This window comes from Silurus aristotelis (assembly GCF_946808225.1).
Source record: "Silurus aristotelis genome assembly, chromosome: 9".
Taxonomy (NCBI): Eukaryota; Metazoa; Chordata; class Actinopteri; order Siluriformes; family Siluridae; genus Silurus; species Silurus aristotelis.
The window spans coordinates 14,990,653-15,004,466 of NC_139582.1; the positions used below are offsets into that span (position 1 = coordinate 14,990,653).

At 35.0% G+C, this 13,814-nt stretch overlaps 1 protein-coding gene across 1 annotated transcript; it reads left to right on the plus strand.

The window, feature by feature from the left end:
• The first annotated feature begins 56 nt into the window (after positions 1-56).
• LOC310730731 (uncharacterized protein) lies at positions 57-2,268 on the plus strand. Its single transcript, XM_083549797.1, has one exon. It carries the CDS (start codon positions 236-238, stop codon positions 1,940-1,942), a length of 1,707 nt encoding a protein of 568 aa, XP_083405923.1. The 5' UTR covers positions 57-235; the 3' UTR covers positions 1,943-2,268.
• Positions 2,269-13,814: the final 11,546 nt, after the last annotated feature.

Sequence of the window (13,814 nt, forward strand, 5' to 3'; positions counted from 1 at the left end):
ATCAGCTCTTACAACTACAACACGTGCAACAAATCTGTGTATGCTGCCTGACTCTAGAATTCAAAGCAACTGTAGATTAGAATCTCCTCTTGAAACACCTGATTTTAAACATACGCTGTTAAAATCGCCAGCTGACATATCATATGATACATCTTTCAAACAAACTTTTTCCAATGATCTTAACTCTGGCATTTTAATAACTCATATTCCACAAACTTCAGGACTACAAATACCAATGTCAGATTCACCTGAAATGGAACTGGATACAGTTTCTACAAATATTCCAAGCAATCAAGCAAAGAAATATTTTCCTGACTTTTTGAATATACAAACTGTCAAAGCCCCTAACACAGATTGGCAAAAGGCTAAATCTATGATAGTTGTTAATCAGCTATCAGCATGTCATAAAAAACAAGCTGCAACCCTTAGAAACTTCTCCAGTGTTGACAATACAGACAGGTCTTCTGCTTTAACCTACAGTGAATTAAAGCCAAAATATAATTTTTCAAAGGCACAAGCACATATGCCAAAATCAAATATATCTGGGATATCAACAACAGACATATTAATGCAAAATATTCCACCTCAAACAGCAGGAATAGATAATATACCAAAATGTACAAATCCAACAGAAAATGTTTATCCTGTGCTAACAGGATTTACACAGGTTTCTTCACAATCCAAACAAGACTGCTTTGTGCCTTTAAAGACAAAAACAGCTAAACATTTTTCCAGTGCAGGCTCTCTGACTGGAAACCACTCCAGAATCAAATCATTTATTAATAAGACATCAGTAAAACCCGACTTGCCACCTACTAGTAATAAAGAATCTTCGGTTCTAGTTAAACACAAACACAATGCAAATATTCAGGATCCTGTTAAATGTGACCTAGAAGTCAAAGAAAAAAAAGATTCTAAACCCAATACAAAATCAAATGAAGGTAGTACTGCAGTCCAGAGTGCTGTCAAAAAACTGAATGACAAAAACTTCATTTTAAATCCCTTAACACAGTTATCCAGTACAGGTTTTATAAAGTCAAGCAGTACAGAAAAAGTTGTCAGAAACCTGTTGCTAAACAAACCAGAATTTCTCAAATCCTCGACAACTCCTGACATGGACATTTCTGATCAGTCAAATTATACCACAGAATCAGATGCACGAATTATTGACTCTCGATGTAGGTGTAATAACAATGCTAAAGTCACTTCCATTGCAATAGATTTTTCTGAACCTCAAACGTCAGACAATGGAAGAAATCCAGCCAAAAAACTCAATAAAAGTACAAATTATTTGTTGGACAATCAGAATAATGTTACAGAGGAGATTGACTTTAGACAGCCGGAAAATGTTTTGAAAAATATCACAAACAAATCAGAGGTAATCCCTAAAGTGGAACGCACAGTAAAGCTGCCTTGGAGTCCAAAGAAAAAGATCAGCGGCTGGTCCAGCCTGAAGAAACACATGATAGTGGAACCTGAACCACCAAAGTTTCCAAAGCCAGAAAAAGACAATGAGAAACATATCCTTGCAGCAGACAGAGACTCAAATGGAAATGAAAAGTTTGCTGAGGTTAAAGAGGAATCTGGCATTCATGAATTGAGCAAAAAGGAGGAGTCCCCTAAAGCACTTAAAATGTGGGATGCTCTTCTCTTTCAGATGTTCTCCACTAAGGAGAAAATCCTGAATCAAATCAATGCCAAAGAATCTAAAACAGAGTCTAAGATATCAAAGAACAACTTGATGGAAATTCCATCATTTGTTCATCGACTGCCAGTTTTACTTTATAGCCCTCGTTTTAATGCCCGGAGACTAAAAGAAGCAGCTGCAAGGCCTGTTACAAAAATTACTACAGTATTTCAGAGAACACTGTTACACCGTAAAGCTGAAGGTGAAGAGCCAAAAGACTTTAACAGAACAGCCAAAGGATTTATTATAATATAAACGAAGAAAGTGTATAAATTTTATCTAGAAATAATTCTAAACACACAGTATGAGACAGTTTGTAAGTCTCTCTCTATAAGATGGACCAAACTAGAGTGAAGCTTTACAAACTTATGTTGGACTAAGACAGCTACAGTGAAAGGTCGGAGTTGTGTCAGGTCCCTCTGGGTGTTCCATGAGTAACAGATATGTTCCTGCACTTTATTGAAGGTGACTGACAGTCACAGCTGATCAGGCTGTGGCAGATAGTTTAGTGTAGTAAGAGATAAGGATAGAGAATGGTAGCCATAAACAGTACATGAGATACAATACATGTTGAGTGGGGAAAAAAATGCAATTTGCTTCTTCTGTATTTGTCTTTAGTCAAATTGAAATAAAAGTCAGCTTCATTGTCATTTTATGCACACCATATGGCAATGGATAAAATGACGAGGATTAAAAAACAACCAAACATGCAGACAAAAACATTCAGAATAAATATATGGTATACAAAATCAAACAACATATATATATAGTAAGCTACTACAGTGAATACTCATGAATATGCTATAGAAGTTTTATTATTAATGTTTATTTAATAAATTGCATGTAACAATAATCTATGCTCTCTAACATTTATTTTATTATTATTTTTTTTAATAGGCATAGGAATAGATTGCCTATTGTATACATTCAGTATAGTATAAGCCTATGTACTATTTTGTGGAAAAAAAAATCTCTTCAGTCTCTTCATTTAGGCTGTATCCAGCCATTAGGCTTGGGACTACGGTGGCCGAGAAGTGCAAAACACATTAACAAATCCAAAAACAAATTAACAAATCCAAAAACAAATTAACAAATCCAAAAACAAATTAACAAATTCAAAAACAAATTAACAAATTCAAAAACACATTAACAAATCCAAAAAACACAACGACAAGCCAGACAAACCGGAAAAGGTAGGTATAGTTTGCGAACGGAAACTTACAGATCATTGGACAAGACACCTGTCAGTCAAGATATACAGGTGAGTGACAGGTGTCTCACTGGACGTTGTGTTTTTTGGGTTTGTTAATGTGTTTTTGAATTTGTTAATTTGTTTTCGGATTTGTTATTTTGTTTTTGGATTTGTTAGTGTTTTCTAATTTGTTAATTTGTTTTCGGATTTGTTAATGTGTTTTTGGATTTGTTGTTTTGTTTTTGAATTTGTTAATTTGTTTTCGGATTTGTTATTTTGTTTTTGGATTTGTTAGTGTTTTCTAATTTGTTAATTTGTTTTCGGATTTGTTAATGTGTTTTTGGATTTGTTGTTTTGTTTTTGAATTTGTTAATTTGTTTTCGGATTTGTTAATTTGTTTTCGGATTCGTTAATTTGTTTTCGGATTCGTTAATTTGTTTTTGGATTTGTTAATTTGTTTTCGGATTTGTTATTTTGTTTTTGGATTTGTTAGTGTTTTCTAATTTGTTAATTTGTTTTCGGATTTGTTAATGTGTTTTTGGATTTGTTGTTTTGTTTTTGAATTTGTTAATTTGTTTTCGGATTTGTTAATTTGTTTTCGGATTCGTTAATTTGTTTTCGGATTCGTTAATTTGTTTTTGGATTTGTTAATTTGTTTTTGGATTTGTTAATTTGTTTTCGGATTTGTTAATTTGTTTTTGGATTTGTTAGTGTTTTCGGATTTGTTAATTTGTTTTGCACTTCTCGGCCACCGTAAGGGACAAAGTAAGGCTGCTTGATTCTCCACAGCATAAAATACACATTTATCCTGGCTTCCAATGTTAGCTGGATGGGCATACTAGAACTGGATGCGGGCAGGCATGGGCAGTATTTATGATACATGTATTTCTAAATAGGTATTATATATATATATATATATATATATATATATATATATATATATATATATATATATATATATATATATATATAAATTAGGATTTTCTCATTTGTATTTAATAGGGTTGATGAAAATGGTTTCATATTTTGTATCAAAATACTTTTTTGTTTTGTTTTGTTTTAAAATACTGTAAAATACTTAGTAAGGAGTCTACATGATGACATCATAAAAATGCAGCCTTTGATTGGTGCCTACTCAGTAGTTGCCCAGACTTATTTAGATCAGAACTGAAAATTGATCCATATGAAAGAAGGTAGTGAAGGTAAGAAAGGTGCAGGCTGCCTGCTTTCAAATAGGTGTCCAATCTTCTTCTTTTTCTTTCGGCTGCTCCCATTAGGGGTCCCCACAGCGGATCATCCGTCTCCATACCACCCTGTCCTCTACATCTGCCTCCTCTCCTTCTCCTCCTTCGGCCAATAATTGATAAATAAATATTTAATTGCCAAATATTGTACTCTAACTGAAGTAGCTGTTCAGTAGGATTATGATTTTGCAGTGGCGGGCCGTGCACTCGGTACCTGGGCCATCAGTAGGGACTTACCTGACTTAAATCACCTCTTAATACCACCAATTAATATGTCACAATTATAGAAACTATCATTATTTTACACAAACGCAATATAAAAACGTGTGGCACTAGAGAGAGGCATTTTGCATATGGAGGGTGAATACCATTTTACTAAAGCAAGAAACCCAGTTAAGACAACTCCAAACCACTACACCACAACCGCAACTGTGCCACCTACATCATCTGGAGCAGTTCAGAATTAATATTTGTCTAATAACATGACAAAAACATAAAATAATTTATTCAACTTCAACCTACTCAGATGCATATTCAGAATTTGCACCACTCCTTAGAAGCTGTAAGCCAGTGGTGTGTTTAGGCCAGCAAAGAAGGGCCCTGACGGCTTACCACTGCATTTTACAGATTGTTTAAAAAAAAATCTTGTCTTCAGTTTGAATTGTTTAGATATATTACTTGAATCTCTCAGTATTATTAAAATTGATATTAAATATGAAGTGTCATAATTTTGTGACTGTGACTGTATATTGCAGTATGTCTATTATTTTTTATATATTAAATATTTACATGATAAAAATGTGCTTCAGCCTGCTTTTTAAATAGAAGGATCTTGAAAAACCAACTTTATTACAAAGTGTATTAATTTACTCACACATAAAAAACATTATAAATATAAAATATACAAATGTACCAACTTATAATATTAAATATATTTAAAAAATTCAACTTCTAATAAGTACCTAACTTCTAATCTTAATAATATAACATTAATGAGTCAATTTACCAAAAATACACTTGAATTGTGTAAGAAAGAAAGAAATTGGCAAACATATTTTACATCCTGTGTATAGCAGTGCAAGTACATTATGTTGCAATACATGGCAGGATTATACACAGTCAGGAAATAGTGATGTATAGAATTTGCTGCAGATTCACAGGTGGTCTTCAAACACTGTGGAAAAATAACTTTTTGCTTAATTTTCCCTTTAAAAAAGTAAAAGAAAATTTTGTGTTACATCAATATTTGTATTCAGCTTCTTCAAGCATCGATAAGATAACATTCAAGATAAAATTTGTATTTCTTCATTTTGTCACTTTAATGCCCAATTGCAATCATGACATAATCATTCTTCTTTTTTAGTTCAAACTAAATGTTGCGGTTCATTTAATTTAACCAATCAGAGCCAAGCTTTTCAAATCAACAGGTTATTGTCCAATCACATGCTGGCATATAAAGTATATGACATAAAGTACCTTTCATAGACCCTTTTAGTGCCGACGGCATGATGACGTCACGGCGCCAGCTGGAGGCAGCCTATACAAACCAGCACAGGGAAAAAATTCAAACCAGCACAAAGTCGATATGATATCGCATACCTGCTGCCACTGCCAGACAACAAAAACGAGGACAGCTGTGCTTAAACACAAGGTAATGAGCGGACTGAACTGAAACAATCATCAAAAGAGCACAATTCATATCAGGTTACAGTAAAGAAACTATTGTCTTTTGTTGATATGGTTTGCTTAAGTGTCTAAAAAATTATCACGCATGCGCACCTTATCAGAAATTGAACAACAACTGAATTGATTTATAATTTAAAGCTAACGTTTTAGTTAACTGCAAGCTAACGACCAGACACTAAACATAAAGAAAACTGTTTGTATCGTCCCCCCTTTCTGCAGTTATCATAAGTGTAAAACTGAACAACTGTAGAAACAGAAAGGTAACAGTAAACAGACCCATGTTATGTGTCAGGTCTGTGTACAAGTGTGTGCATTTACTAACGTTTGTCATGTTAGTAGGCAACCTGAAGGGCAGCTCGTGATGTACACAGTGAGGTATATTTCTTTTCTCCACATTAGCCCCGCCCACAAAACCACCACAAGGTTTAATAACAGAAAAAGGCAATATTTAGTGGCATTGCATTCAGTGACGGAGATTTATTATTTTTATTGGAAATTGTAAATTAATTTGTATTAGGTTCTCTAACAATTTGGATGCCTCTCTTCCCATGTCAAGTCGTTATGTAACCTCTTAGCTTTCATTAAATATAATAAAAAAATAAAAAATAAACTTTTTTTCTTAATATGATGTTTGTGTTTATAGGAACAAATAAATGCATGCAGGTTGTATTGATGTGAGGGCAAATAAATGATTGCAGAATTTTTATTTTTGGGTGGAATATAAATTTAATTGGTGTTTATGTTCATTCAGCCCAGTCTGACAACTATAATGCCTTTTTTTTATTGATATATATTTGTAATTGCAGATGTGTACAAAGACTTAATTAAAAAAGGGGATGATTTTAAGAGAGGAGAAGACATCTTGAAGACCAGTACACAGCAAGAAAAAAAACTATTGAGACCATAAATGTTTGTGATTATCTTACATTCAGGATTGTTGTACTGTTAAACAGCAATATTTTGCTTGCCTTTTTCCTCCTTCCTTTTTGACTTACCTGGGGTGGGATAAAATTTTAATTTTGTAAATATACATGTTGTTTTTAGGTCACAAGTACCTCAAAATCTCAACCACAACTGCAAATATCTCAAAATGCAGCAAATGTTGCAATGGGAGACCAACTTAAAAGAGACCTCCAGATGTTGCACAGGGAAAAAAACAGCTCCTGTTACTGCCACTCCATTGTCGAATGACTGGAATGACACTGAAATTGACTTGTTTCAGAACAGAGAAGAATCAGAACAGAGAAGATCAAGGAAGAGAGCAGTAAGCTTAATTTTAATTTCATATCAAATAATGTGAAAGGTATATTTCTCTCTGATTTAGTTCTTATTAAAAAGGCAAGCTAACTTTGGATTCTTCCTCCTCTATTTTAGAGATTTTAAAATCTGACCTAATAGAGCAAAGTTAGCTGCCAATTTGTCTAAGAAGGAGATTTCTAAAGCAGCAAAATGAATATCATCATCTTCTCCCAGGGATGCTAAAGGGCCAGAGTTCCGATCTATATTCTCTGTTATCAGAAACCTCTTTACATTTAAAACTTTTTGAAAGATTTGGGAAAGGGATATCAGCCTGTCATTCACGGATGATAAATTGCTCTCTATATGTGAGGAGGTTTTCAAGCTCTATGCATGAGCAAAAAAAATCTTATTCATACACAGAACATATCTCACCCCAGTACATCTCCATAGATTGTATCTAAATGAAATGAAATTCCGGAGTAAGAACGGGCGCTTTTGAGGATGGATTGGACTGTAGTTAATGTCAACAGTCTGCTACATTGACTCAGGACTACTTTTCGCTTCTGATCATCATCACTGTACCCCGCAACATCATATATCTGCTATAAATGGACATTCGGTGCAAGCCAGATGAGGATGGGTTCCCTCTTAAGTCTGGTTCCTCTCAAGGTTTCTTCCTTATGCTATCTTATGCTATGGGAGTTTTTTCCGTTCCACAGTCGCCACCGGCTTACTCATCAGGGACAAACTTACTTGTAAAGAACATATTCACTTTTAATCACCACATTATCTGTGTAAAGCTGCTTTGAGACAATGTTCATTGTTAAAAGCGCTATACAAATAAAAATGAATTGAATTGAATTGAATTAAATGTGTCTTAGCTGTGGTTTAAATGTAAATCAGAGATAGAAACATTGATGCATTTTTTTGGAGACTATTAGAAAATGTCTCTTTTTCGGAATGATGTAGATGAAATGGTATAGAAAATTCATTTTGTCACCAACTATATACTTGTTAAACTGTAAAAAACTACTAGATCTTGCTTCTGATTCTCACTGTTAATTAAATTTCGTTAATTAAGATTTACTTATCTGGCAAATAAATTTTTACTTATGATTATGATCAACTCTGCAGATGCAAAAGTGACTAATCTCCTTTTGAAAAATATTAAACATATATTACAGAACAAATCTGAATTATTTTGGTGGATATGGGCTGCTTTGTGGGATTTATTTGAACAAGCAAGACCCTGGGCCTGATTTATGCTATTTTTTTCCAAAATCTTTTTTCTTTTCTTTCCCATGTTTCGACTTGCCCTTTGCCTTTCCTTGGTCACTCTTTCATATTAAAATACATTGTTGTTATATTGTTATTAATATGTTTGAATGCATGCTGTGTGTATCAGCTCCATACTGATCAGCTCTGTTGTTGTTTTGGATAAGTTTCAATAACAAATAAATAAAACTATAATAATAATAAAAAATTCATTCAAAATGCATGTTGTGTAAATCATGTGGAAAAAATATTAAAAACAAAAGCATCCTAATTAGAAAATTAGGCACATCATATTTAAAAATGTTGTTCTAAAGCATCAATTTCTGTTTTTATGTATTACTAAATATTCAAGATAAAAATTTTCAGGATTCATATTTTTACACTGTCCAGCATAAAATTAGTCACACACTTTAATATTTTGTTGGACCACCTTAGCTTTAAATATACAGCGCATCGCATTTAGCTTCTGTAATGTCACAACAATTATTCCCATCCAGAGTTGCAGTAATTTTTTTCTAAGATCTTGTATTGATGATGGGATAGTCAACGAAATTGAACAACGGAAGTGACTGATGTTCTGAAATTGAGGGTCATCCTACAATGCTGAGAGGCTGATTTTCCCCTTTCATCCTGAGAATGTACAGGTGCATCTCAATAAATTAGAATATCATGTATATTATATAGATTCATCACACACAGACTGATATATTTCAAGCGTTTATTTCTTTTGACTTTTGATGATTTTGGTTTTGAAAATTAGAATATTGTGAAAAAGTTTAATATTCAATAGACCTGTTGTGTCACACTTTAATCAGCTAATTAAATCCAAACACTTGCAAAGGATGATCATTCAAACCCTGTACATGGAGGGTAAGACACAAAAGGTCATCACTAAAGAAGCTGCTGTTCACAGAGTGCTGTATTCATGCACATTAATGGAAATTTGAATGGAAGGAAATAATGTGGTAGAAAAAGGTGAAACAAAGTTTATTCAAGAATTTGGGGGAGATTCGCAAAGAGTGGACTGCAGCTGGTGTCAGTGCTTCAAGAGCCACCAGGCACAGATGTATTCATGGGCTACAACTGACACATTCCTTGTCTAACCACTCCTGAACCAGAGACAAAGTCAGAGGTGTCTTACCTGGTCAAAGGACAAACAGGACTGGACTGTTGCTCAGTGGGCCAAAGTCATCTTTTCAGATGAAAGGAAAGAAAAGTTTGCTTTTCATTTGGAAATTAAGGTTCTAGAGCAGGGGTGGGCAATTAATTTTTACAAGGGGGCCACATGAGAAACCTGAATTGTGTCAGAGGGCCACACCAACGATAATATTTTAGTGATGCACCGAAATGAAAATTCTTGGCCGAAACCAAAAACCAAAAATGAGGAAACCAAGATCAAAACCGAAAACCGAAACATGAAAGAAAAGATTGTCAATTAATAGAACCATTGCATTTATGGCTATGAGTGTGTACTAACCTCACTAAAATCAATGCATTGCAATTCAAAGAATAAATTAACTACAAAAGTTTTTTAATTATTATTATACATTTTTGTTACCATTCATAGTATTGACAGACAGACAGCGGTCAATTATTATCAGCAACGGTCTGTTATAATAATAGACTAATTGAAATAGAAATAATTGACTGCCGAACGTTTGGAAGCCCATTCAAGTGAATGGAACATTCTAATCTACAGCATTAAGAAGAGCCGTGTAATAAATAATATTATATTATAATAAATATTATTTTCGGGATCCAGGGGGAATGTTTGAAAGATCAACCCGTCGATCCACTGGCGACCAGTGATCTATGGCAATGAATTCCATAATTTTTTGTGTTATGCCTTTTTCCTTGGCACCATCACTGGAAAACTTTCTTGCCTTTTCAAAAACGTCCACTACAGACGGAGTGCACATGCTCGGATTGACTTTACTTTTCTATGCCGCATTCTTCTCATATTTAGAATGGCAATCGGGATGTTTGGATTTCAGGTGATAAATTAAACCCGACGTGGAGAAACTCTTTGCAGATACACCCCCTCTTGAAATTTCAGCATTTCATGTTTTGCACATCGCTATCCGCACACCGCAGACATGTTGGCTCTTATCCAGATAACCGTGTGCTGGCTGCGCTTTTTTATTTGCGTCATTACAATTGTGTTTCTGCCGTGTTGTTTCGGTGATTTAGGTATTTCGGCGGAAAATTTTCGGTGGCAGAATTTTCGGTGCATCCTTGTAATTTATGATTGGCCTCACGCGGGCCGGACAGGGACGTACAAAGGGCCGGATGTGGCCCGCGGGCCGTAGTTTACCCAGGTCTGTCCTAGAGTCTGGAAGAAGAGAGGAGTGGCACAGAATCCAAGTTGCTTGAGGTCCAGTGTAAAGTTTGCACAGTCTGTGGTGGTATGGGAAGTCATGTCATCTGCTGGTGTTGGTCCACTGTGTTTTATCAAGTCCAAGGTCAGCACAGCTGTCTACCAGGAAATTTAAGAGCATTTAATGCTTCCCTCTGCTGACCAGCTTTATGGAGATGCTGATTTCATTTTTCCAGCAGGATTTGACACCTGCCCACACTGCCAAAAGCACCAAAAGTTGGTTAAATTACCATGGTGCTGGTGTGCTTGACTGGCCAGCAAACTCACCAGACCTGAACCCCATAGAGAATCTATGGGGTATTGTCAAGAGCAAAATAAGAATCAAAAGACCAAAAAATGCAAATAAGCTAAAGGCTGTCAAAGAAACCTGGGCTTCCATACCACCTCAGCATTGCCACAGACTGATCACCTTCATGCCATGCTGAATTGAGGTAATTAAAGCAAAAAAAACCCCTACCAAGTATTTCTTTTTCTTTCAGCTGCTACCATTAGGGGTCTCCACAGCTCATCACAGATCATCCGTCTCCATAGTACTCTGTCCTCTACATCTGCCTTTTTCAAACCAACAACCTGCATGTTTTCCTGAGAGGCAGGTCAAACTTTAAAGAAACATCATCCATATTTATGATGTTTTACCGATTCAGTGGGAGCGCATCTGTTTTTATATAACCATAACCCTAACCCAAGAGTTTCATTGGTTTACCTGAACCCGTTCGGCAATTTCCTTGGTCTAATGTTATAGAGGTCAGTTTTTTAGCTTGAAGCTTGTGAAACCGGGAAAAACACAAGAAAAATCCATATGTTAGCTGCTTCGTGGTTTAAGCCGTGGGGTTCAAAGAGTGGAAAAAAAGTAGCGGCTTATAGTCTGGAAAATACGGTATATATTCACCTGTATATAATTGTTCATAGTACATATATATATTAATATTCATATTCATCTGTAATTATATTCATAGTACATATATATTAATCTGTATATTATGTTCATAGTAAATATATATTCATCTGTATACTACATTTATAGTACATACACATCTTTAAATTACTGTTTATAGTCCTATAATACCATTCTATTTAACTTATGTAAATCATGTAAAAACTGTATATCCTGCACTTGCTGTTATTGCACTCTGGTTAGACCCAAACTGCATTTTGTTGCCCTGTACTTGTACATGTGTAATGACAATAAAGTTTAATCTAATCTAATCTAGTAATCATCATAATAATCGTCATTACCGTCAACATCATCAACAATGAATGATTCATTATATAGACTGGTAGTATGGAGACACTTGACTTTGGTAGTTCATCCCCAAACTGATATCACTAAATTTGAGTTAAACATCTAAAACTGACACTGATACCTATCTATAGATGTGGTTGCATTAGATTTGAACTTAACTCAAACTACGAGAACCAAACCTGTTCCAACATCACATTGGCCATGTGCACAATGCAAACAGTGAAAGTTTACATGTAATGTTTATGAGAAGTATATAAACCCCTATTAAATTTATGGGTTTCTGTGATGTTAAAGATAATTATGACATAATATTGATACATCAATCAGCTACATTTAAGTGAAAAGCAAATATATTGTTGTACATTAAAATTACCTTATTGCATACATGTGCAAATCTTTATAATTGGGTATATAATGTGACACAGAATTCAAACTTATGTTCCAACATAATTATCTTAGAAATGTCTTTATTGAAGTGGTTCTGATAAGTCCCACTAGCTGTTTTTATTTCCACTGTCAATAAAGATAACTATTGTTCAAATGACAAAAATAATTCCATTTAATTTTCCAAAATGTCAGTCGCCTTGTTATTTTTAAGAAAAATTGCAAAAATCAAAAATTGTACACTATCCATCCTTGGACGTACATGTGCCATAAAGTGGATTAACTCTTGAGTACAAATTTATTAATAGGCTTTTATTAAACCAGTCACTAATGATGTGTTGCAGCAACTGTAGCTAGGGTACATCCTTGAACTTTGTTTTATGGTCATGCTTCCTTTTCTTGCTCGTGTCCTTCACTGTGACATTCTTAGATTACCACAAGGAGCTCTAGGTTGAGGCAACAACACATACAAGTGCTAAATTTGACTGTGTTGACAGTACTACAAATTATGACACCCTAATTTTAGAGATTCTATTCACTCATTTGTTTGTATGCATCAAAAAATATCTATTTAAAATCTTCCAAGTAACAAGAATCAACATGAATGTTAAGTTAATTTTAGCTGTTAGAAGGTTTGCATAAATGACATTCTCTAGAACTGTTATGCAATATGTCTTCTATCAAAATATAGAATTAAAATAATAAAAATCTTTGTATAATGAGAAATTATATTAATATTATTATTTTTTTATTTACCAAGAAAAGACAGTGCTAGTAGTTACTGTATTGATTTACATAACTTTTCTGAGACAATCAGTATTATGAAAAATACTATAAGAATAGTACAGCACAAAAATACAACGAGAGGAGCGAACATGCTGGATCTTGTTTACAGAAACATCCCCGGCGCGTATCGTGCGGAGCCCTGCCCCCATCTCTGCTACTCAGACCACATCTCTGTTACGCTAATTCCAGCATACAGACTGCTCGTCAGATCCTCTAAACCAATTCTGAAACAGGTGAAAACCTGGCCAGCAGGAGCCACCTCTGCTCTTTAGGACTGTTTCAAGTGCACTGACTTGGACATGTTTAGGGAGGCTGCAACCAATGGCTTCCATCAACTTGGAGGAGTACACATCAGCAGTGACCAGCTACATCACCAAGTGCTTTAATGACGTGGCCATCTTCAAGAACATCACTACACGCTCTAACCAGAAGCCGCAAATTACCGTAAAAGTGCGTGTGCTGCTGAAACAAAGACACTCCGCCTTCAAAGCAGGGGACAAGACTGCCTTAAGAACAGCAAGGGCCAAACTGTCCCGTGCCATCAGAGAGGTGAAGAGCGCACCCGCCAAGAGAATCCATGACCACTTTCAGGACAGCGGAGACACCTGGCACAAGTGTCAGGGCATCCAGGCAATCACAAACTATAAGACAACTTCACCTGCTTGTGACCATGACACCTCCCTCCCAGATGCGCTGATTGA

Coding starts and splice junctions, on each gene's coding strand:
- LOC310730731 (XM_083549797.1), top strand. CDS start 236: ATGTCAGATTCACCTGAAATGGAACTGGATACAGTTTCTACAAATATT.